This window comes from Mercenaria mercenaria, chromosome 15 (assembly GCF_021730395.1).
Source record: "Mercenaria mercenaria strain notata chromosome 15, MADL_Memer_1, whole genome shotgun sequence".
NCBI classification, from domain to species: Eukaryota; Metazoa; Mollusca; class Bivalvia; order Venerida; family Veneridae; genus Mercenaria; species Mercenaria mercenaria.
Genome location: NC_069375.1, coordinates 56,455,809 through 56,483,514, shown reverse-complemented (window position 1 = coordinate 56,483,514; position 27,706 = coordinate 56,455,809). Strand labels below are relative to the sequence as shown.

Below are 27,706 nucleotides of genomic sequence, written 5' to 3'. Positions count from 1 at the left end.
TGTTTATAGTTTTGTATTGTATTCGTTCAAACACTATAATTAAAACCAAGCCATCATAGGAATGATTCTGGTCTAGTCGTGAAAAGTTATAAATTGATAAAGAACATGAAGCTTTACATAGGTTGTCATAGTGGAATAGTTAGGAAAAGTGTCATTTTTTATAATTCAGGTGTATTTTTAAAATTTTAGTTAAAAGAAAATGAAAAAAGAATATTGTATTAATTCTGATTAATAAATATAAGTTTTGGTATGATCTGTAATATCATGCCATTCCACGTTATAAATAAATGTATTCAATGATTATCCGAGCTAAAATATGAGGAAGAGAAAAGGAGGACATTGAACTGCTTCGACTTGTGTGACAATAATATTTGCCTGTTTCAGTAGTTTATTTACCCCGACATTTTAGAGCCTTCCTTGCTGCAAATATCTGTCTATAAATTTCAGATATACATTTTATTTATTTTTTATTTTCTTCATTTTGTATGCGTTGTTTAAGAATGATCACACGTGTTATAAACTGAAAAAGTTAATGATAAATTTCAATGGAGGCGACCATTGTGAAAAATGTACTGACTCTTTTTTACAGCATAGTTTTCAAATTATTAGGAATGACAAAAGCAAAAGAAATAATAATTATCATTATACACACTCAAAACACCGAATGTAGTGAGTAAAAATGTTTGTAATTATCAATGACCGTCTTGGCGTCCATCTTAGAACTTACATCATGATACGATACCACCACTGAAGATGTTTCTTTAATGATTGTTGGAGAAAATTTCTCTGGAGTTTTCAAGCAGTTATGCATCTCATCATCGACTGTATTAAGTAATACTACACATTCGAACCATTTGTTTCTTCTGTTATTAAAAACTTTGATTAAAATTACAATAATTTTCAAACACAAGCATGATAAGAACATAAGATACTCAAAAAATTGGAAATAAAAATGATAGTGTCGTTGGTTTCATTTTCAGATTTGAAAACAAAATGATGTGACACAACTTTTTATAACGGACGTCTGAAAACAAAAGCTCAACGTAGATGTAAATGAAATTTCTCACAGTCTTAAAAAGATTATTGTCTTTGTTTTCTGTAAAATTCAGTATTGTTGTATTTAGATCTCTGAAATAGTCATATACGGTTATGATAAAGATAAAAGGTCAACATTGAAAACGCATAAGGGGCATCTTTTTCGTAAAATTGATACCAGATAAAAGAATGTTTGAATAAAATATTGTTGGAGATTAAATGAGGATTGTTGAGATCAAGGTTGATTTTGGTAGCCTGCGTATGATTATACTGGAATCATACTTATGTGTATTATTTAAGACAGTCACATGCACATTTTAGAATTTTCTTACAGTACAGGAAGTTTGTTAAATAAAAGAAAATTTAAAATGTGCGTATTCTATCTGAGTAACATTTTGTGGCATTTTTAGATGTTCATTGATATACATTAGATCTTTGTAGTTATGATTATGTGCTTTATATTGATCAATTAATATATATGTCTCCCACCACACAGTGGTGTAGGAGACATATTGAATTACTCCAGTCTGTGTGTCTTTGTGTTTGTGTCTGTGTGTGTCTGTCTGTCTGTCACAAAGCTTGTCCGCACTCTAAGTCGAACATTTCTCATCCGATTTTCACCAAACTTGAGCAAAATGTGTTATATCATAAGACGTCGGCCAAGTTTGATAACTAGCCAAATCCGTCCAGGCACTTGTGCTTTATGGCCTTTGAATTACTGAATTGGTCAACACATCAAGCCATCCAGAGAAACTAGACATTTTTCAATGGTGTCATCTCATCAAAGCCATCGAGAGAAACATTTTTCAATGGGGCAGTTGTGGGAGACATGCGCTTTTCTCAAAAGCATCTCTAGTTTACTTATGTTTTTGTTTGACATTTTGGCTTTCCTTGCAATCAATGTGGTGTGGTAAAATTTGTAACAATAAAAATTATCATTGCACACTTAGTGTTATAAGACTTCTTTAAAAAGGTCTGAAAAGAAAGTCTGTTGTTTTTCAGATAAGCTGTCAGCGATGTTATCATCCCGAATATGTAACTCAGAAAACCGAATGATATAAAAAATATTTCAAATTTGTTAAGCTTTAATTCATAATCACATTGTACATTAAACTATATATACTGCCAAAATTTGCGGCTGAGTAACAAAGATCCAAGTGTCCAACTTTAAATGTTGTCCTTATATTTTCCTGTTAAGCCCGTGCAAAGCGTATTCATCGGAGCAAGGCTTCTACCAACTATTCTTTGGCGCCTATCACACGAGAAAACGAGGTATGTTGTTAAACAGTGTCAGAGAATTTGCAATATATGTATGTGTCATAATTGAATCCACTTCAAAATATTTTGTTATGTGATAGCAAACGTAATTATCTCTGACATACTTGGCATTCTCAATAACAATATAATAAAGAAGCAAAACTGTTTTATAGTCGAATGTTCTCGCACGTTTTGGAAATGTTGACTTGTACAATTAGCAATATACAGTATACCAGAATATGAAGAAATGGAAATGGAGGTCCTTCAACAAGCGTGAATAATTATGTAATTATCAAAACATTAACTATATTAAAACATTTATCCACTTCAACTAAAATAAATATGGTGCAAAATACAGAGAACAAACGTTTACGATGGGTGTTCAATAAATGAGCCGCGCCGTGAGAAGACCAACATAGTGGGTTTGCGACCAGCATAGATCCAGACCAGCCTGCGCATCCGCGCAGTCTTGTCAGGATCCATGCTGTTCGCTAACAGATTCTCCAATTCCAATAGGCTTTGAAAGCGAACAGCATGGATCCTGACCAGGCTGCGCGGATGCGCAGGCTGGTCCGGATCCATGCTGGTCGCAAACCCATTATGTTGGTTTTCTCATGGCGTGGCTCAAATAATGTTACTCCATATTTTGTTCCGTCACCGGTGGTTATTTTTAAATGCGGCTTTCGGCACATTATGAAGCAATTCATTGGAACAGCATGTCATTCGAATGATAAAAATCAGCAGATTCAAAGTAAGACATGTTTAGATACTACTATTCAGCAACTAGAATTGTAGTTCAATTTTTAGTTCAAACAGCTAAGACAAATCGTCATATTTACATAAACATTTTAAAACTGAAATAAAGAAAATAATAACAGTATTAAATTGAGTGTGTATTTCCATTTTACTCGAATCAATTTCAAGTACAGTCCTATTCTGTGTTGACTGGAAGGTAAATATAGAATATTAGGTTACTGATAAAATTATTTTTTAGTGAGTCGTTTACAATATAACAGTTAAAGCTCAAGCTTAATAGATTTATATTTATATGACATTAGCCTAATGTTCTATTTATCATACCCTTTGATCTAAAATCATTTTTTATTAAAATGTCTACCTTGCATACAAAGGTTAATACAAACATATCGCATTGACATAGGGCTTTACAATCCCAAATATCATAAAATAAAAGCTGAACAACAAAGGTTTAACTTGTGTTTTGTACCCAACCTCACTGTTTTGCTGAACATGAATGAATAATTTTAATGTGTTGCCTAGTGAATTTTTATCCAGAGTTCAGTTGCAAGTAGGATACTTATTCTCACCAAGCAAACGCTAGACGTGACTTAAATTTACACACGCAATAACGCCGCTTGAAAAAAGAGGAATAATCGCTACCGTTTTCCCGAATATTCTATTCAGTAACATTCCATTCCAGATAAAATATTCCTTGATTTAATTGCAGAAAGCTAAACTCCTAAAGAAAACGCTATATAGATAAGTCATTTTTCAGTTTCTCCGAGCGTTTCTGTTATAGAATCATTTTTGTGGTACTTGTAAATATGGTATGCATACATTTACGCTATATATTAGTCACATGTTCTCACGTACATAATAAAAGCGCATTTATAAAAGTAACTGCATAAATATGTTTGAAAGTTATTCTAAAAAAGATGGCGTCGTTTTGAAAATGACAAAAGTCTAGTGACTTACCTAATAAAGCAAGATCTATTCCACTCGGAATACGGAAGCCCAGGAAGGACACATGACAACCGTACTTCATATTTTGATTTCTAACTTTTGCACTTCTCACTTCAAATTTCCTACTTCTGACTTCCACATTTCCTTCTTCTATAGTTCGCTCTTCTGGCTTCCAAATTCCTTGCTTTCGACTCCTGACTTCCTACAGCCATACTTCTTAACTTCCAGCTTTTGCACTTCTGATTGCTAACTTCCTGACTTTCCATGCCATGAATATACTACCACTTTAGATTTCATACAGTTTGCCGGGTTGAAGTTATGAATATAGCCAGTCTATCCTTCTGATCCGTGACATTCCTTGCAAAGCATGGTTGAAAATTATCTAGATACATGTACACTGCTGACTAGTGTACAAAATAAACACACTACAGCTAATGTGGTCTCAATCAAATCGAGAGTCTGCAATATTGACTATTAGCCTTGTCATCAGTGCTTCCATCTTTTAACGATGTTTCAGCTAATAACTTCCTATTCACACTACAGTATGTTCTTTGATTTTTATACCTCTAAGGTGGGCTATTAAAATCGCTTTGTCCGTCCGTCCTATGGACCGTAATTTTGTAAATTCTTTTTTGAAATAGTTTGGCATAAACATTAACCTTAATGAGACGACGTTTCGTAAGTAATACTCAGACCCCTAGCTACAACGTCAATTTCACACTTAGAAGTCAAACGTTAATAGGGTCTGTTTCGTGTCCGGTTCGTAACTTTGCAATTCATCAAGAGGTTTTGAAATTACTTAGCATAAATGTTTATTTTAATGAGACGACGTATCATGGGCAAGACCCTGTCCCCCTAGCTCCAAGGTCAAGGTCAGACTTAGGGTTTAAATGTTAACAGGATCTGTTTTTGTGCCTGGTCCATATTTCTGCCATCGATAAAGGGATTTTGGAATACCTTAGCATAAATGGTAACCATAATCAGACAATATGTCATGCGCAATACCCAGATTCCTTGCTCAAAGGTCAATGTCATACTTAGAAGTCATAGATAAAAAGAACATTTTTCGTGTCTGGTATATAACTCTGTTATCCATGAAAGATTTTGAAACAACTTGGCATAAATGTTTACCATAATGAGGCAATGTGTTACGCTCAAGACCCATACCACTAGCTCCAACATCAAGTTTACACTTAGAAGTCAAGTCAAAGTTTAATAGGATTTGTTTTATGTCCGGTTCGTAACTCTGTCACTCATCAAGGAATTTCGAAATTAATTGGCTAAAAATATTCCCCACTGGCACCAGAACAGAAAGAAAATGCCTCTGTACATGTTTTACCCTACCCCTAGGTATTCTATAAAAACCATGGTCATGAAGGGGAAAATATACTAACCCGTTTCAATCGCACATTTCATACCTAAAGCACGCAGTTCGGTAAATGTGTACTATGGATATCAAACAAGTGGTAATTTATATTCCATTGTGTACCGGTCACATTTATTTCTTGAATACTTCTTATCTTACAAAAACGTAGTTTATAGTTTTTCAACGTTACACAAAAAATTGCCTGAACTTCCCTAGTGAAGTTCCGCTCTAGATTACAAAACCATTTTGATTGGCTGTTTTGAAAATGTATGTCAATCGTCATTTTACTACATGTGTTCGCTAATATGTGAAAATGCAACATAAATGTGCAAAATGAATAAAATAAAATAAACAGAACAGATGTAGACCAATGTATGATTTCAAATTAAAAATCATATAAAAGATGAATTTCATTTATCATTTCGAGTTTTGGTGTAAAATTGTAAATTTTTAAAAATTCTGTTTTTGTTTGTTTACGTTTCGCCTATCATGTGCACACTGCCGTGACCTCTAGTCCGGGTGTTCATTACGGAAGGTCACGCAAGTTATTTCTGTAACGCTGACGAACGCAATGAAATATGTTGATAATCTCAGCAATATGGAATATTGAGACAATGTGACTGGTGCACGTTGGAAGATAAATTATTGCTTGTTTAATATACTAGGTACCCTTCCAAGTTGAGAAATACACGATTGAAACGGGTTAGTGCACTTTCCCGTTCATGACCATGCTTCTTATAGAGTACCTAGGGTTAGGGTATAACATCACGCTGAGGACGCGTACACCGGATATTGTCGTTTAGTGATAAGGTATTTTCCGAAAACGTGTTTATTTTTCGTCAACAAGGTAAGTAAAACACCTATTTACTATTATATTATACTACTATAGAATAAAGAGCAACACTTTTAATAACTAGATACTGTGAATATGCTCTCACAAGCGTAAAATGAGTCAATCCTATGAAGGAACGCTAAAATTTGTGATAAAGTGTCAACTTTATCACGTGATAAATGCAGGTCGGGGACACATTTCTCCCAAAATCGTAACTTATTGTCTTGTGATAAAAATTCTGAACCGTATGATTTATTTACGTACATACAAAGAAAACATGTGCAAAATTTCAGCTTTGTAAATGTTCAAATGACGGAGAAATCGATGATAAATGAGCGTCGATAGTGTACTGTGTATTGCAAATATATATACTGTATTGTCTTGTGATAAAAATTCTGAACCGTAATGAATTTATTTCGTAATACAAAAAAAATTGCAAAATTTACTTTGTAACATGTTCATAATGACGGAGAAATCGATGATAAATGAGCGTCGATAGTGTACTGTGTATTGCAAATATCACCTTTTACTGTACTGTGTATTGTTTACATTATCACTGAGTTTTATAGAATTACTCTTACAAAATGTACATTATCATTTCCTTTTCAATGTACAGAAAAGTGATGTTTTATATTGATATTTATAGCGTTATCTGAGTGTTGTAATTCATGTAATAAGCTCTATAGGTAACTCACAGTCACCATAGTGCAACAGTAGGCAATAGTTTATGTTATGCTTACCGGGTATAAATGTATATATATTCTATTCTTCCAATGAGCATTGTTTAAGTTGGTATTACATGAATTATCTCAAAAACAGTTAAAGGTATCTTCTAAAATTTGCATTGGGATGCCACTAAGACTTACTCTCAATATCTTAATATAAGCCCGGCCCTACTAAAAATACTATATTTTGATATTTTTTTTCGTTGCAGATTCAACTTGTTTGTGTTTTTATGGCTGGCTAGACGAACGAATTTAAGGCCATTTTAAGTTCTTTTGTTGAACACCACCCAAATGACGAGAATATTATAGTACGCTAACGACCAAATCTGCAAAAAAGTAAATTACAAGAAAGCACCAGACATATGCAGAGAAAACAAAGCAGAGAATACTGTTGATTCAGAAAATATCAACATATGTGTTTCAAAAAGGAACCCGCTTACAAAAGGGACCAGTTTGCAACAGAAAGAAATCTTTGATTTGGGTAAATTGTGAGGAGCCTGTTTACTGACGGCAGTGGAAATGTATGCTACCTACCACGTCATCTAGCAGCACAATACTACCAGTACAAAAATATAATCTAGGGACACATACACGGCGGTGTACATAGAACTTTCAAAGTTACACAGTGTGCAATGCCATGAAAGACAAGGTTTTCGGAGAGTATTGTTATACCGTCTATGAAAGAATGTGACAAAATAGATGGATGAATTAATAGCCTTTAATCAGTTTGTTTGCCAAGAAACGTTTTCTTTAACTGATTTTATAGCTTGCTATATTTCTTGAGTTCGACAACTTGGTTAATATGAAGCATAGTGAAGACTGCAAGTTGCTTTGAACAGCAGGCTAATAACTCTTCCAATGAGTTTACAATTATACAACTGCTTGCTTAACAGAGACCGCATTTCTGACGCTAAATTAAGAGGAAAAAGGAAATCTAGACAGACGAATACTTACTGATATTAAAAGAAGCAGCTAGTTACTGCATAAATGTGATGAGTGTACATTACTTCCACATAAGACTGGGCATTGATACTGAAATCTGTTGTGACAGATTTATTTTACCAAACATTATTTGACAAGCAATATTGTAAAAGCCATGTTTTACTTTGATAAAGAACAAAATCATGTACATTGAAATATACATTAAAACTCGAAACGTAAACACAAACGAAACAAATTCATAAAATAGCAAAGATCATAAAAAGATAGTAGAAGAAGAACTCAATAAGATTTGTCTTTCGTTCTAATCCTTTACACCACCTGTACTTGTAATGTCAGTATATAAATATAGTTATGTATATTGTTGGGAATAAATATGTTTAAACCAAAGATCATAAACATTTTACATTCAACAGTTTGAATACATGAAAAAAACGGAATGATCTTCAAGTCAGTTTCCGATCGCTTGTTATGTTTCGAAGTTGACCTTGACAATAACTATACTATTTTGCTCAACAGGGAAGTTGATCACATAAAGGTGATAATGAACTGTTTGCATAGAAATGACATATCTCTTGCAAACGAAGTCTGCAAAATATATAACACATGGCACTGTTTCTTCCTACTTTTAAAACAGATTGCTCAGTGCATATGACACCCATTTTGTTTCCTATAATGCAAGTGCGGAGCTAATTACCTTTCAGAACAATGCATTTAAAGCAGTAAAAATGGCGTTGACTATATTATCTTAAGAAAATTTCCAGAGAAACTAGTTCCAAGGTTCTAGGTCAAACGAGTCTAAGGTTATTGAGGTGAACCACTTTAAAAGTTCAAAGCCCCTACGACCTTGACCTTTGAACTATTGACACCATAACCGATAAAGGCCATCTATTGACCAAGGTTTATGTCTCTTTGTAGTATGAAGGCAAAAGAATAACATATTTCATGTTTGCTCTTCTTATAAGGGAAGACCTTTTCCACACTTATCGTCATCATATCCTGTGTTACATTATTATAAAACTTCACGACTGAACACTTGTGGCTGGGTCTTTACTCGGCAATGGTTAGCCTTAAGACAGTTTCTTGGAGTGACTATTGGCATGCCGCTGTGATTGTAAGTTGTAATATCAGTGTTCAAACTGGTGCTAGTGATTTTCGCTGTGAAGTCTAATGTCATCTGCAAACAGAAAAAGACATTCCATCATTTGGACCAATGGAATTACATGCCGTGTCTATCTAATGACCATAAATGCTGAAAATATGCACGTTATTCAATACTCAGTACACCAAACTGCAATACACAGTACAAATATTACTTTGAAAAATCAATACACAGTACACCATCGACGTTCATTTATCACCGATTTATCCCTGATTTGAACATTTACAAAGCTGAAATTTTGCACATTTTTTCTTTGTATGTAACTAAATAAATCGTACGATTCAGATTTTCCCCACAATGTAAATAGGTTATGGTATCGGGACAAATGTGTTTACGGCATGCATTTATCAAATGATAAACTTGTTATTTTATCACAAGTTTTAGCATTTCTACTTAAAGGATTTCATCACAATATTTTGTGCGCAGCTCAATCGCGCAGCAAGCGATATCCACTGTAAAGTTCAGAATTCGCCGCCGAAAGTGCATAATTGTCGGATATGCAGCGCACTCGCGCAAAATATATCGTATGTACTGACAATATAGGTCGTGCATCCATATTTTACCTTTAAAAGTGATGGTGTTTTATTGGAGGAGTAGTTGTAGGAAGTGCTCGAATCGAATACATTGTGGACAGCCAATTTGAAAGTAAACTATTTCGTCCAATAATGATGCAGCCGACTCCAAGTCAAATAAAATTCCAGAAAATCTTAACGTAGATATATCTCCTTCAAGTTCAAATGTAACTTCCTAAAAATGTTGTTATACTTTTTGTGCCCCATCCCGCATTTCACGTAGTAAGACCAGAGTTATGGCCCTTGATAGTCAAATTGTACATAAAGGGTCTAAACATTTGTGTCACATGTACCTCAAAATTATATGCGCCAAGAGTCATGAAACCACACAAGAATTAAATTCAGCATGCGAAGTTGTGCACCAGTGCTTTGATTTGAGGTTTCACTCAATAAAAACAGATTTATGTCCCTTGACGTGGTCAAATATATACGTAAATGGGATGTGAAAGCTTGTGTAGCACGTATCTCAAAAGTATTTGACCAAGAGGCATGCAACCTTAAAGGAGCATTATTCCGCACGTGAGTAAGAATATTGGTTAAGGAACTGATAATAACATTGTGCAATTTGTTTTGTAAGAAAAAAAAATGTTCATAATTTTTAGGTGGGTGGGGTAATGAAAAAATACTTTTGTGGGTGGAGTGAATATTTTTTAATTTTTCTTGAAAACAAACACGGGTTGATATTATTTTTTTGGTTTAGATATTTTTGTCTTAGTTCTAGCTTACATAATATAAAATTTGGAAAAATTCTGTCCGATAGATTTTTCATATTATTAAGAAATACTTCGTGTTTTTCTCAGTTTCAGATACTTTCGACATCTGTCAAGAGTAATTTTTCTGAGTTAATATATCTATATGTTGACATTTTATGCATAGTTATAGTGGTGTTATTAATTCGGATGCATAAACAGTAACATCAGAGTGAAACTTCGAATAAATAATTTTTTGCAGCAGTTTTATTATGACATGTATGTACTGTTTCTTCAGACAATAATACCGATTTGGTGTTCTTAATAAACTTTAAATATTGAAAAAAAGAAGCACGGGTACCTATTATTTTTATTTTTTATTTTAACTTGTCATACATCAATCTATAAATATGCAAAGTTACAAAAAAATCTGTCCGCTAGAAATAATTGTGAAAAACATCTTTAAGATTGACTCATTTTACGCTTGTGAGAGCATATACACAGTATCTAGTTATGAAAAGTAACGATCTTTTGTTCTGTGGTAGTATAATGCAATAGTAAATAGGTGTTTTACTTACCTTGTTGACGAAAAACAAGCACGTTTTCGGAAAATACCTTATCACTTAATGGCAATATCCGGTGTACGCATCCTCACCGTGAACATGCACAGAGGCATTTCCTTTCTGGTCTGGTGCCAGTGATATTCCCCATGACGAAGAAACGTGTCTTGCATAACAAAAAGAACACTAGTTTACAAAATCATATTTTGGTTGACATTACCAGTTTACATGGTGTGTTTCTTATCCGTTCCATAACCCTTCCACCGATTAAGAGATTTTAAAATTACATGGCATAAACGTCCCAATATTGAAATGACGTGTCTTTTTTTTCTTTTTCTTTTTTGATTTAACGTCGCAGCGACACATGAAAGGTCATATGTCGACTTTCCAGCTTTAATGGTGGAGAAAGACCCCAGGTGCTCCTCCATGCATTATTTCATCACGAGCGGGCACCTGGGTAAAACCACCGACCTTCCGGAAGCCAGCTGGATGGCTTCCTCACATGAAGAATTCAACGCCTCGAGTGTGGCTCGAACCCACATCGATGAGGGGCAAGTGATTTGAAGTCAGCGACTTTAACCACTCGACAATGACGTGTCAGACGACACAAGCCCAAGACCGCTAGCTTCAAGGTAAAAGTCACACTTAGACTTAACATTGTATCTTTCTTGTGCGGTCAATAACTCTGTCATTCATCAGAAATTACTTGTCACAATTCTTCCTTATGATTAGCTGGTGTGTCATGCTCAAAACCCAGACCGTAGCTTCAAGGTCAATGTTACCTTCGGAGAACTTGTTTAATCTGGCCGCAAAAAGAGTCATGCCTAAACTATTCTGGCATATTTTGCGCAGACAACTGTAGCAGTTTTGGGCACACTTGGGGAGCGTTTGTCACTAATAGTGCAAACTCTTATTTGAGCTTCAATTCTAAATGCTTTGTATATTTTGAGAGTTATATATACTTGTATATTTTCCTATAAAATGTAAAGGTCAGTGGTGGCTATTGTTAAGTTACATTAAAGACACACCACAAAATCACAAAATAAATGTAATCTTTTGTATTTCCATGATGGTAACTATACATTTTTTATATGAAGAAATAAGAAATAACAAGTATCTATTTACAATTTGACAGTAACAGATATAGAGCTAAGACAATGTACTTAATGCCTGAATATATTATTCAATTAATGTAGTAGTATGCACGATTATTTGCACCAAATTCATGTGAAAGGAAAAAGTAGACCACTAGGTATTGGTGGGTCTTTAACACTTCTAATTTCTTGAATACCGATAGATGAAAATAAATGCTATAGCCTATCATAAACGGTTAATGCGAACACGATAATGTTACACACCGATAGCCACACGAGAACTACATGCAGATATAAACATGCCGCAGTCCGCTATTGCAAAATTATTAAGTCATATATGGTAATATTGGACTGGGAATTCGTGGCATGGACTTCAAATTTCTGTACTTCTTAAATAAAAGTAGAAAAAAGAATGGATAGAAGTCAGAAATTGAAAGCCAAATGTCAGGACGATGGCAGTCAGAATTCCGAAGTCAGAAGTATTGATGTCGAAAGTCAGATGTTAGAATTTGAAAGACAGAAATAAGAAGATTGAAAGTTAGAACTTAGAACTCAGATATACGAAGCCTAGTACTTACAAGTTTGAAGTTGGAGGATAAAAAATTTGAAATGGACGTCAGAAGTCAGGGAGACTCAGTTAGAAGTCCGAAGTAGAAGTAAATGGTGCGGAAATAGTAAATCAGAAGTCAGAAGTCAATAACTTGAAAGTAAGAAGTGTGGAAACTTTTAAACCGGAATCGCCTGTCCTGTCGTCAGTCCCGCAAGACCAGAACCCCTATTTTTCTTTTTAAACTCAATCAATGCTTGTATATTGTAACATACGCATGCGGTTTTCATGGATCTTGTGATTGGCAGAAATACAATAGAAAGGTAACATATTGTAGCTAGGCACACACACTTTGCATCGATACTATCTTGAATTCGCGAGTCACAACGTTCGAGAAAATTAGCAAAATTAAATCCATATATTACCATATGTACGCTAGTGTTTTTGCATGGAATAGGATATATTAATATCATTGTATTTATTTCTTTTGATAAGTAATTTAATATTATTTTCTTTTTTATACACTAATTTGACCTAAATCAAACTTCATTTATTAACAAAAGGCTGTAATAAAATATCTGTTTGAACCTCAATTTTTAACAGAGGCGTAGAGTAGGGATGGATTGGGTTGTTGCGTAGGTGGGGGGTGGAGGGGGCGAATTAAGATGTTGACATTTCTCCTTACCATACATTTCTTTAAAACAGACATGAGAGGAAGAAGGAATTGTTACGATTCTTCAAGTCTAGATGAAAACGGACACCAGTTCAAATCCTTTGATGATGTTGTTTGGCCGATGGAGAGTTTGAAAATCGGAGTCGGCAAGAGATGTTCTTATGTAAAGGATTTTCTATACACAGACGGAGATATACTTTTCCGAAAACAGGTATATTTTTTTTTAAATATGTTGATCATGTTGAAGAAGTACTTTATTTTCGTTTGCATCTAGTTGGTATGATTCTGATTCAAAATAAGGCAATGTCAAAAAATTCTGTACGGTCATTGAGCTATATACTAGACATTATTCATGACAAATTTAGCAAAAAACATTCCTCCTGTACCACTGAGATATCATTGCCATGCACACAAGTTAGCTTTTCCGGTCGTAGATATTTCGAAATATTAATACGTAGTTCTGTAAATCCAACAAGGTTATCAAAGGAAAAAGCTAAAGGTAGATATCCTGGAAACAATGAACACCCATACACACAGCTATAGAGCCATGCATTTGCAAAGTAGGCCCGCAACAAAAAAGAAGCTGTAATGAAAAAATATTATAGACGAGTTGCTTCAAAATATAACAAGTACATTTAAATTTTATACAAATACAGAAAGGGGTCGGAGTCTCATGATGTCTAAACTGAAAACAATTTATATGATAAAGATCTAATTGGAATAGAAATGAAACCCAACATCAGTGAATTTATGGCTGTGTAGATTATATACTAAACAGGAAAAGAAACTATCCAGATGTTATCCTTGCTTTTCACTTGCTATCTCACGTACTTCACAATCAGCAGATAATTTATGTATATTCACGTGTCTTATGTAAACCAACATTAGGTAAAGAAAAATTACATTCACGAATATAAATTTATATATATCAGATATTCATTTACATTTAGCTGTGCTCGCATTAATAGCTTTGGGATTAAGATAAGTTAAAAACAATATGGAACAAATGCAAACGGTAAGACAATCATATTATTTGATAGTGTTAAAGAAGCGCCACAGAAAATAACTGTATTCTTATGTATTCCCATGATGCTAATTACACATGATTTGCATGAATAAAAATAGAAATGAAGGCATCTTTTTACAAATTGGCAGAGACATATATTGGGAAAAGACAATGATTTTAATATTTAAACCACAATTACACTGACGCAATATACAAATGGCTAGTTTTTATAGTAATACGCCGGGCTATCGGCAAATTGGCTAGTCATAACCGTTACAATGATATATCCACCTTTGCGGAATGATAACATGACTAGCCCATAACAACAAAGCATCGCACTGCCACAAACTAGCTTACCTTTAAGAAAAATTCATTTAAGAATGCATTCCAAATACACATCACCACTACTAGTATTTAATAATAAACTAGGTAGAGCAAATGAAAGCAACCCTTGGGAACTCAAAATGGTAAATGGCATGGTTATTATTATTTTGCAGACTCCCTTGATGTATCGGTATGCGACGGACTAAAGAATCTCACTGAGCATGTCTACATCCATTTATATGATTACATGCAAACTTAAACTTATAACAAATGCGATTCTTTTTTTTAAGAACAGGACAGAAACGAGGAAGGCGTTGTCACGGTCCTTGAAGATGAATACGGAAAACAGTACAAAGTTGTTTCGTTTGATGATATCGTTTTTCCGATACGTATGCTGGAAATGGGAACTAGGAAGAGACTTTCTAATGTTAAGAATTTCCAGTACAAAGACGGGGATGTACTTTTATGTAGTTTTCCTAAAACAGGTATATTTATTAATACCACCTTACGTAAAGGAAAGTAAAATATGTATTTATTATATTAATGTCATCTACCCAAGTTGGCTACGATACACCTATATACACCTAACAACATTACTAGTCTTCAAGATTCCTATTTTGATATGTCAGACTCCAGTCTTAAGCAATCGGTAACTTTCATTTGTTTAAAGCCACTATAAAGGTGTGGAATAAGATTCTTATTCTACCCAATATATGCTAAATGTTGTCAAATACATATTAAGTCGATAGATTTAATAATCATTGCGCGTAAGTGAAATGAACAAATCTATTTTAAATGTGGATATACTTAATATGTCAAATTATTCAGTCTGGTGTTTACTTCTAAATTGACCTTTCCAACAAAGGTCATTTACCTTTTAGTAACGATTTCTATTAACAAAACTTTGGGGTGCATTATGTTCGTTTATGCGTATCACATGCGGTCTATCTGTAGTTAAATATATTCAAATCTTCAAGAAATATGTGAACAACCTTTGCCACGGGTCGTTAAGATGTAAACAAACATTCTTGAATTTACTGGTCGGCAAAAAACAAATTTAAGTGAAAACTTGCTTCACTAAAAAAAATATGTTAATAGTTTGAGCGTAGATATCTGGGGATCGAACATATCTGCTTTTTTTTTTAAATTGACATTTGTTTTTAATAAAATGAGTACCGCGAACCGCTTACCTCTACATTGCAGTACATGCGCTTTTACAATTAGACCACAGCAGCTCGGTGATATATTTTCCTTTTCAGATATAAAATGATTTGTAGAAGTAATTTGTTATTGGAAGGACATCGGAGATGGATTAATCAATGTAAAAAGTAAATTTTTTTCAATGACTAATAGTTACAGATGCATGCCTCCAGAAGTATATCGCAACTTAGATGTTTACGAAAGTTAGCACTGTCTGAACAACTCTTTGACAAAATAGAATATTTTCATGTTAATATGAATACGGTGTTAAAATTCTTCTGCATGTGTGCTTTATTTATTGTGGAATAAACAAGTATTTGTGTGAATGTATATTGATAAGAACGTATTAACGAACGTTGTACATTTTACATACGAAAGTGTATCAAATATTTTACATTTACGATGAAACTACTGAGATGGAAGTCCTTCAGAAGTTGAAATATTTAAAAATTGCCCAGGGACTTATAGGTAATTATTACTGAATGATTTCTCTAAAAATTGTGATGTTAGATGCATTGCGGGGTTTATGTTTGCAGCTCTGTAATTTGAGCGAGTATGGCATACCCCAAGACTGTTGTGCTGTAAACCTGACAGCATGTTTATACTCAAAGTTACTAAAGGAATAAATATAGTTTCTGCCATTGTTCCAATGACATAATGTTATAGAAATCAAACTAATAATTTTCACATTCTCAATACACGTTTATTTTTAACAATACTTATGTATACTTACTCACTCTATGTCATGATTAAATCAATTATTCACTAATTTCATGTTCCTATTAGTAACCACAAAAACAACAAACAAAAATATAGGATACAGGTCTTAGTATTTCACAGCATTCTAATGTACAAAAAATACGAATATATTTGTCTTGCAAATGTCAGCTGGTACGATGTTGTGCGATGTGGTGATGATCGACCTGTAAAAGTGGGTAAATGTGGTTTTCTTTATCTTTGTACACCACTCAGCCTGAAAACATACTATCAAAATTTAAGGCAAACATACAAACAGATGTTCATGAAAATCTAAACTGTAAAATTGTGTTTTCTATTAGGTCCCAAATGAACCGAATGTAGTAACTTGAACTAATCTAGAATAGTTAAACAGCATATAAAATTGGCCATTCTGGTCTCAGCTTCTTTGAATAACCACAAAATAAGAAAAAATGTGCAGTGTGTAAAACATTACATTCTTTCAAGGTAAAATGTTACTTTTCTAAATGTAGATACCGAGCCTGGCATGAATTCAAATGTTCTCATATAATGTTAAATGTATATCTGCCTTTAAAGTTCTAGTAATATACGAATACTCAACAATAATAATTATCAAGGAACTGTTCATCTCTAAAGACCCTTGAAATATAAATAAAACCTTATTTTCTATCAGAACATAAAGGAGGCGTAATGTCTGGCCTGAGGAATCTCTCTAGAACTATATGATTACTCTTGTTTAAATCACAGTCAAAATGTCAAATCTGCCTTTAATATTCGAATACAGCTACAAGCCATCAGCAATAACTATTAAGAAACTAGAAGGATGGGTGGGAGGGAATAAACAAATAATCGAAATACTTGTTATGCTGTCAAATAGTCAACCTCGAGTGAAGAATATCAGTTAACAATCACTTATATAGTGCACTGAAAACATGAGAAAATCGTGAATTGCAAGCAGAAAACGCGGTAAAATAACTACCGGGAACTGGAGACAAAAATAGTTAACAGACGACGGAAAACGTGAATAATATAATTTACTCACTTTATGTCGTGAGTAAATCAATTATTCACTAATTTCATGTTCCTAACTACAAAAACAACAAACAAAAAAATAGGATACAGGTCTTAGTATTTGACAGCATTCCAATCGAGCTAAATGACGAAGGGCTTTCCTTGTAGTGCCCGAAGGCTAGTTCCATCCTTCTGCCAAATATTTATATTTTACTGGTAGATGTGGGTTCGTTCTTGGGATGCTACACACCTGGGATCACTAATATTTGTTCCCAGAACAATCACTGAAACAAGGCAATGATTATCTTAGATAATATTTATTACTCTAATGTAAAATCTATGCGTATGCTTTTACAATAAGAAGGCAAGTGCACTGAAGCATTTACATTTATGCAATACATTAAAATTCCAGTTATACATGTACACTTGATGTCCTAACCATATTACAAGAAACACTAATTTCAGAACAATTTACATCAAAATCATAAAAACTTATACACTTATAAATAAGTTCTGTAACTAATAAAGTAAAAGTACTAACCTGAAACAAAGCAATGATTATCTTCGATAATATTTATTACTCTAATGTAAGATCTACGCATATGCTTTTACAATAAGAAGGCAAGTGCAATAAAGCATTTACACTTGCTCTCAATTATTGCAATACAAAAACATAGATTAAAGGTTAGTACAATTCAGGTCGGGATAGACAAGGATAACGGTAATTTATTATGTCAAGTATAGGGTTATAGGATGGAAAAGATGTACGAACTTTTAATAAAGCATATGTGGGTGAAATTGTTACACTGCATCTTAAAAGGGGTGTGCTCGATTTAATTACAACAAAAACAACTTTAGTATGCTTTATATTTTATTTAAGAAGATGTAAAACAGTTAAATTCAGAACAACACTGTCATGCCCTATGACATAAACAAAGAAGGTAATTGTAGTGTAATAAATTCAAAAGATTCTTTTAGAAATATCCAAAGTTTTCAGTACGCTAGCCAAGGTAAACGCAGCACAGCCTTATATTAATGTAACATAGACAAAACATTCAAAAGACAGTCAACGCAATAATGCACGACTAAGATTTGCAGCCCATGCTTTCTCAGCACAGTCAAAGCAAAATATCACTTTTTACAGCAAACGCTTTCACAGCACGACCAAATAGGGTCACTTTTTATACAGCGTACGCTTTAACAGCACTACCAAAATAAAACGGTCATTTCTTCCAAACACCCACCGCTTTCACAGCACAGCTGAAGTAAAATAGACATATAGCTTGATACTCAAAAAGTATACTTATCTTTCATTGCAGTTCTCACAAAGTTTTACATGAATTACATATCCATATTACTATCTACATTAAGCTACAACTTGCACACCATCTGAAAATATTAATTCACATATTAAACATTTCATTTGGAAAGAACTTGGCAAAAATAAATTACAGACAACATTTCAAAGTTTAGCAGAAACGGCTAATGGTTCCGCATCACGGACTCGAAATATAAAACAACAACGTGATGTCTTGTTATCAGGGCAGTTCAATACAAATGCTGAAAGTTTCACTAAAACGATATACGTTAAACTATTCACAACATCTAAAAATAACACTTACTGCAGAGTTTAGTATTAACACTTGTTTGGCTAGTCAGCTCTTTTGCGTTATAACCAGTCAAAACAGTAAAACCTTTTACAGTACAGGTAAAGCAAAACGGACATAACTTCCTTAGCAAATTGAGCTTGAACAGGTATCACTTAGCCGTAAACGCACAATGTAAAAATCAGTGCTTTCGCGTATCCATTTAAATTAAGTTTGAAGCGACTCCCTATATTACAAATGTATACTTATCTATTCATTGTTGTTCTTAGCTCAACAGAAATAAATATTCACCAAGCAAAGTAACACTGATCACTACATCTGAAAAGAACATAATAAGATTAACGATTGATCTAGAAAACAAAAAAAATATATCACAGCACAATTAAAGCAATTGAATATGTCAAAAATGAAAAGACAAAGTCACTGTCGTTTTTAAAACAACTTCATTTATCAAAGTATAATAATCATTCATTAGTACCCAATGCTGTAGCTAATAACTTCACAACACAGAAATAAAACGGTCAACAAAATAATAAACGACAAAAATAAAAACAGTCAACACTTCCATAGCACAGCCGACGTAAATTACAATACCTAACGTTTTCACAATACCAATAATAAGGAAGTCAACGCAATTATGCACGACTAGAACAAAGCATCCCACACTTTCAAAATACGGCCAAAGTGAAAGTGTCATGGCTAATGTTTTCACAACACTGACTATAAGGCAGTCAACGCAATAATGTATGGTTAAAATAAACAGCCGACGCTTTCTCAGCACGGTCACAGTAAAATGTTCCTTTTTTCACCAAGAAAAGCAAACGCTTTCCCAGCACGACCAAAGTAAAACGGTCACTATTTCCGCATTATAGCCAAATACTTATCTTCCGTCGCATTTCTCACATATTCTTAATTAAAACATCTGAACAGTATATCAATCAAACAATCTCTTCGTTAAGCTAATAACTACAGTTTGAAAAACGTCTGAAATATATGTCAGCCAAACAATGTTACGGTTATCACATCTAAAATAATTAATGAATTAATGCTTATATTTTGGTGTAAAACCAAGGTAAAACGGACAGTAACCTCATATTTGAAAAATTACAAGAACAAACCCCATCACAGCACGGTCGTTCTTTAAAAACAACTGAATACATCAAAACGTAATAATCAGTCATTGAAAAGAACATTATATATTAGATATTTCATATTTTCATAGCAGTTTTTCGTACATTGTAGTTTTTTGTTAGCCTAACAACTTCTAAAATATATATCATCTACCAATCAACGTTTTCTTAATCACCACATCTGAAAACAACAATCAATAGATTGAAGATTGATCTGCATGTAAAACTCTCATAGTATAACAGAAATAAAACGGTCAGTGGTCTCAAAGTACGGCACAAAATGTAAAAACAAATGCACCATTGCACGGTCGTTCTTTAAAACAGCTCAATATACCAAAACATTATCTTTCACAGATGTACCTCTTTTTGTAGCTGAATTTTTCAGACATCTGTAATAAGACAGTCAACACAATAATGCATGACTTAATGGCAGGAAACGTACTAATGGACGAAATATATAGCTCATATTTTTGAAGTACGGCCAAAGTAAAAGCAACATAGCTAACTCAGTAATAAATTGTCTCAAAAATCCATAAAAGTACTCTGAAATGACTAGTGGTACAAACTTATAGGTATAAGATTTTCGCAAAATACTCTTATAAATAACCAAATATATTGTTTAGGAAGTGTTAAACAGTTGCAACGCTTTTGAAATAATGCAGACATTTTACATTATTCTTGCATTTTTTCCAATTTCACCCACTTCATCATTTTTCAGTGTCATATGCCAAACATGGCAGAAATGAACATATTGAAAATTTTCACCTACAGTATGGCCGAGTAGCAACCAAATATATCTATAACATATACTTATCTTTTCATTGCAATTTTATTCTTGAAAACATATTCACCACGTGGTCTACAATTAAGGAAATCAAAGCTTCTGTGCTAAACACAACATCACACGATTCAAAATCAACATAACTGACGTTTTGGTGACTTCATGTTACAACTAAAATATAAAAACAAATACTAAATTTTCATCACAGTTCTAATCAATTCTGAATGCTGAATTGCACATCAATAAACGATCTCTACGTTAAGCTGATCATCTCTAATAATTTTTCTCAAAATTCCATAACAAGAGGGTACTCTGAAGTGACTAGTGGCATAAGATTTTTGCAAGATACTCTTAAAGACCCACCACGACCTAGTGACCTACTTTTTTCACCAACACAATCTTCATGAAAATCATTCTTAAAATACAGCTATACTACAGTATTTTAGGTGGATAATTTAGGACTTTCCTGAATAAATGTGTTTTGACAACTTCATCTGCAAACTAATTCAGGAAATCTCTTTTCAGCATAGTTTCAAAAATATATATGAATAACCATGATAACTATCTTAAACTGTAGAAACAAAATGTGATCGAAATTTAACTAAATACACTGATTTATGTACATATTGCTACAGTAATTCAATAAAATGTTAAGATAATTATTACACACATTGTCTTGGCCTAATATATGTCCCTGTCAATTTGTAACTAGATACTTGTTATTTCTCATTTTCTTCATGCAAAGCATGTATAATTACCATCATGGAAATACAAAAGAATACAGTTATTTTGTGGCGCCTCTTTAAGAATAACCAAATATAGTGTGCAGAAGGAACAAACCGTTTCAACGCTTTTGAAGTAATGCTGCCAATTTACATTATTCTTGCATTTTTTTCTAATATCTAACTTTATTGTCACCCATTTCATCATTTGTTCAGTGCCATATATACATTCTTTGCCAAAAATGGCGGAAATTAACATTGAATTTTTTTCACCTAAACTATGGCAAGTAGCTTTATAAACCATATTTATCTAAACATATACTTATCTTTTCACTGCAACTTCATTCTTGAAAACATATACACCACATGGTCTACATTTAAGCAAGTCAAATCTTCTGTGCTAATCAAAACATCACACGATTCAAAATCAATCAGCATCATTCTATTGTTGTTTTCTCTGATTATGCTAAAAGCTAATAGCGTCATCTGAAAAAAAGAATAATTAACATATCTAATATTAAATCGAATTGTAAACGCTTTAAATACGACCGAGCTGTAACTACTGAATCATTTACGCCGGATAAATTGCAGTACGAATACGTATGCTTCGCTTCGCTTCGCTTCTACTTACTGATACAATATGCACACCTTTTATTTACTAGTTCATAAAACTCGTCCCAGAAGTATATACATGTAATATTTACTTTCCTTCAATAGCTTTTTTCATCGTGAATTTATATTAAATAACATTAACAATAAAATAACACATTAAGCAAGAAAACATCTGCAGAGTCACAGAGAAAAACAAATAAAAGCATCTATAAGATATGTGTTATACAAACCTTGTGCACATGTACCATAAAACTAACTGAAAATATACAAAACAGATAACAATTTTTAATATGCACGTTTTCTTTATTTGAACATTCTGACCAGACGGAATAATTTGTTGCACCATTTGCACGAAAACTTCGTGACCCGACACTACAAAACCTTCACTGCGGTTATAAAAACCAAATCACAAAGGCTTATGAAGTTAGCCACTTACAATTTTGCTATATAGGTAACATATCCGCCGCTTAAAATATTCAAAATGTTTACAGATAAACTGTTTCAAATTTCTACATCCAACATTACCATTAATTCAAGTACACAGTAGGCCGAAATTAAAACAAGATATTTTGTAAATCCGTATTAGCATAATTTATCCCTTATCGCTGATGAACATTACCATGTCAATCATTTTTGTAAAATATATTCTAGCCAAAATCAAAACTTTAAGCAATATGAAATATCTCATTTTGTGGAAACGGTATGTTGATAAATTCTAGGACATTCCCGTTACACGTGTCAAAATTTCAAACTCAAAATATTCATTTTGACAAAACACTACGGAACATAGAAAAAAGTAATAAATCTTTACATTTCCGAAATTGCTACCTTTTTCTCTGAGTATTAATTTGAGTGTTCATTTCCAGATGCAAATGATGTTCAAAAACTGAATATTCGTCTCAGAAGGGTTTGTCAAGTTTTCTTACGAGAAACAAATAATCAAAATAATTATGCTGTCAAATATTCAACCTTGAGTGAAGAATATCAGTTAACAATCACTTATACAGTGCACTGAAAACATGAGAAAATCGTGAATTGCAAGCAGAAAACGCTGTTAAATAACTACCGGGAACTGGAGACAAAAATTGTCAAACTAATAGTGCATGTACATATATATTTGTATATTAAGACGAGTCTTGGCCCCTGTGTTTGTTCAAAAAGCTTTTATCTGTTTAATTTTATATTTCATTTCCATTTCAAAGGCACACACTGGACGGCAAATCTTATACATTACCTCATGTACGATGGTCCCCTTGATGCCTTGGTGTCCCATTCACCTTGCTTCATAGACTTGTTTGATATTGAGAGTGCTGGGCAAAGGGAAGGCAGAAGAATTATAACATCCCATTTACCACCAAAACGTCTACCAATTGAACATTTTGCAAAAGGTGGGAAAACTGTTCTAGTGTTCCGTAATCCAAAAGACACGGCTGTGTCACAGTTCCATCAATTTAGAAGACTCAAATTGTTTGGCGATTTTAGATTGTCATGGAACAGTTATATTAATTACTGGATTGACGGAAAGGGTAAGCATGGTATTGAATTTGTGATAACTGGTAACACCTGAATATGTTAATAATCTGAGTATGTTTTCCGAATAGAAAAACTGATATTTTAGGGGAAACAAATATGTTTTAAGGAAGAGTTGCAATGTGATTTTTATGTGTTCTTAATTCGACCTCCCCCTAAAAGTATAAAATTTAATGCTAAACCCTCAATACTTAAAATGTAAGATTTAAGAAATTTATTGCTTTATTCTATAGTGTAATTGTTATATTGTTCCTTCTATTTAAGACTTATAACGAAGCAAGACAGCAAGTGTCATAATATAAACGTTTGTGTAATTGCAGTCCCGATGGGTTCTTATTTTGACTACTACAAAAACTGGCAAAAGGATATACAAGACAATCCTGAGAGAGATGTTTTAGTTGTGCAGTATGAAAATCTGAAAATGGTATGTTCTCTAATCATACCCTATATAGATTTGTGTTTAATGAAATTATTTATTATACAAACAGTTAAAAGCACTTACTTAAATCGAGTAGCGTAATTTAAGTTCGGTTTCTTGTATTTATCGTTGACTAATGAATTCACACATTTTCTTTTAGAGCTACAAATTTTAGTACTGTTTACTGCTTCAATGATTTTTTTTTTATTCATCCTTGAAAATGTAACTCTGTCTTTTAATAGGATAGTTTGAATCAGATACGCCGAATTCAGACTTACCTTGAACTGAATCATTCTGACGAACGGCTTCGAGCTGTGTTAGAAAAATGTTCCCTTGGAAATCTAAAGGCTGATGTAGAAAGCGGGAAAATTAAAACAGCCCTGATTGATGAGGCTGGGAAATCCATTCTTTACAGAAAAGGTAAAAATTAAGACGTTTTAAAGTCAAATTGCTGTGTGATAAGCTAATGTAACGAACAGGTATTAGTTCTATTAAATACAAAAGTCAAACTAGACCAAAAACAATGCCGTTATTTGCACTCAAATTTTAACCTGATTTTTTTTTGAAGCAACATTTTATTTTTGTAAACCAGTAATTTTGTCAGCATGTATTTACATTTTGTGACCTTTCGGCAAAGGTTGTACATTCACAAGAAAAAGATCTATATAAGTCTTAGGCTTTCGATCGTATCCTAAGCGTTTTTGTGAACTTTGTTGATTGTATATATATTTTGTATTGTACATTCACAAGAAAAAGATCTATATCAGCCTTAGGCTTTCGATCCTATCCTAAGCGTTTTTGTGAATTTTGTTGATTGTATATATATTTTGTAATCTATCTCGCTAATAAAATATGTTTAAACCAAAGGTTGTACATTATACACATATTTATAAGGCATTGAACATGTAGACAGCATGTGATTACAGAATTATCGGTTATATTGATACACATAAAGAAACATCACGCACCCCTCAGTTTCATAAAATGTAACTTCATACTCACATGTAAATGACATTTGTGGGAAAGGTCATTTCTCGAGTCAACAAGAGGTTGAATAATTTGACATCATTATATTCGCAATTAAAATGATTTAATTCATCACACATACGCTCAGTGATCAGTATAATTATCGAGATAGTATAAAGTATTTGACCACATCGGAAACATTACGCTTTTCCAAGCCCTTTAAAGCGGCTTTAAAGTACCTTTTTAAGAAAGTTGACTGCAAGCAAGAAAATATTATTTCATGGTTTAGGCTCTATTCTAAATTGTTTTTTTTTTTTCTAATATGTTTACATATCATTTTCAAAAAAAAACTATTTTTGTCGTTTTAAATGGGAATTTATCAGTGTAAATATGTGCATATGACACTTTTATGAAATCGTGTACAGACTAAAGGATTTCTTTAATTGAAAACTGCAAGCAGGGCTCAATACTTAATTGTCTTTTTTTTTTTCGTCAATTTTTCAAAAATTTTCTTGTTGCCTGTGGTCTGTACTTGAGAAACTCGACTCTGATATAAATGTTTTGAAACGTTTAATATTCATATTTAAGAAAAACTTAGTTTTCAATATAAACATTTCAGGCATTATAGGAGACTGGAAGAACCATTTCACTGTCACACAGAATGAGAAAATAGAAGCAGTAATGAAAGAGAAATTCAAGGATAGCATGTTTAATTATAACACATGAAGCTGTTAACATATACTTAGTTGGACGAATTCTTATTATATTCAAGTGTTTAGAACAGCAACATACGTTTTTCCTTGCACACCGGACTGGCGTTTCCGCTGATTTTACCCATGCCGACAAAACCCATCTAGCACCCCTGTTAATGACAACTAGTGGTTCATGCACTGATAATATATTGTTTTTTGTAAAATACGAAAAAAGCAGGTACCTTGATAGTTTCTCTCCGTTCCTTATAGTATATTTTTCTATTCAAAATACGTTAGTTTACCGTAAGAACATAACGTTACGCTAGAAACGATAAAACTAAAGTGGAACTTTGTTATTGTGCGTAACGCAAAACATCATGACGTCACTTCTGCTTACAGACGTTAATTTCCCGCGTTTTGTGTTCATTCTCTACTTTAAGAAAGAGTGCTCCGTAGTTATTTCTACCTGTTATTTGTAAAATACGGTATGCAAGAAAAATAATCTGCCAGAATAAAATGCTAGCATGTATACGATATGCAAGATAAAAGGCAAGCCTCATTACCGCCCAATGCGCAGGTGCCCTCGGGACGGATATTTCTATCCGATTCGTAAACATATGACAGATATTATTAATCTTAAAGAATTTAAAACAATGCTTTTCATATAAGGGTAGTAAATTGATGTGAATAAGTTAAGCCAAAAAAAGAAAGAAAAAACACGGACAGGTATTCAATTATAAAAAGCCACATTCCGTCTCAGACCCCTAAAATTGTAACTCGCTGCAATATATAGATGTGGACAAAAAAACACGGACAAAATCTTGGAACGTTTAGTGGTAAAAGCACCGATGTATATATTTCATTTTAAGACATCCTCGTCCTTATGTCAGACGTGTCCCACTATCACAGGGAAGTGTAAATAAAAGTTATCCCTATCAGAGGAAAAATCGTTACACATCAATATTGCCAAGTGTAATGTTACTAAAAGATACGATGTAAACACACTTATGCTCGTGTAAATAATTATAAAAGCAATACACTCAATGCTACTGGAGAAGGCAGAATAATATGCATTGAACGAGAGGTCCACTGGAGGGGAAGGCAACGTGTTCGATTCCAGGCTATTTGCTCCCATTCCGGTGTGTCCTCGGGCAAGGCACTTTATCGCGATTGCCTCTGTCGGTTCAGCTGCACATGTGTACGTGTCCAGCACATTGCTTAGGGTAAGGTATGGTAGGTTTTAACCGACAAGTTTTCTTTAAAATAAAGTCGCTCGAAAGTTCCAAATAGCTCATGTTCATTGTTTCACAAAGCGACGGGAAGTAGAATTACCATTGCTTTTACATGCGAAACACCATTAGGGCCCAATGATATGTGCATACAGACAAATATCAAATTAGTACAGTACACAACAGAAATTGGGTTATGCCGTGCTGTCTTGCAGCCATGACTATAAACATGAATCGTTTTGTTCATTTTTAAAATATTGTATCAGTTTAAATGGCATTTTATAACTTTTCGATAAACGAGAGATATATTTTTTAAGAAATGTCCTGTTTCCAAAATTCTCCCCGAAACTCAAAGATTTTTTGCAAACGTCCAGACCTGGAGAGTTATGGCGATCCAGTTCCGTTTCGTTGTGTATTTTTCAAAATTAGGTCATGGCGTGATTATGTAGGAACATTCTAGCATAAATTGCTTGCAAAATCACCCCAACGAGAAATGACGATCTTTTGAAGGGTCCACTTCCGGGCAATTTCGGTTCGTATTTTCTAAAGTAGCTCAGTGCATGGTCACTTAGCACCATACTAGCTAGTAAAAGTAGGGTCAAAAAGGAC

At 33.4% G+C, this 27,706-nt stretch overlaps 1 protein-coding gene across 1 annotated transcript; it reads left to right on the top strand.

Moving 5' to 3' along the window:
- Nucleotides 1–12,344: 12,344 nt before the first annotated feature.
- Nucleotides 12,345–26,457, top strand: LOC128548788 (sulfotransferase 1C2-like). The gene is made up of 7 exons (XM_053524251.1): nucleotides 12,345–12,426; nucleotides 13,185–13,298; nucleotides 14,773–14,967; nucleotides 23,465–23,788; nucleotides 24,113–24,216; nucleotides 24,453–24,630; nucleotides 25,796–26,457. The coding sequence occupies exons 1-7, from the start codon at nucleotides 12,345–12,347 to the stop codon at nucleotides 25,900–25,902; spliced, it is 1,104 nt and encodes a 367-aa protein (XP_053380226.1). The 3' UTR covers nucleotides 25,903–26,457.
- The last annotated feature ends 1,249 nt before the right edge of the window (nucleotides 26,458–27,706 follow it).

Excerpts from the sequence above, each read along its gene's own strand:
- LOC128548788 (XM_053524251.1), top strand. The coding sequence starts at position 12,345 with ATGGATAGAAGTCAGAAATTGAAAGCCAAATGTCAGGACGATGGCAGT. Across the intron at positions 13,299-14,772 it reads GAGTTTGAAAATCGGAGTCG|AACAGGACAGAAACGAGGAA; the intron begins GCAAGAGATGTT and ends CTTTTTTTTAAG. Across the intron at positions 14,968-23,464 it reads ATGTAGTTTTCCTAAAACAG|GCACACACTGGACGGCAAAT; the intron begins GTATATTTATTA and ends TCCATTTCAAAG.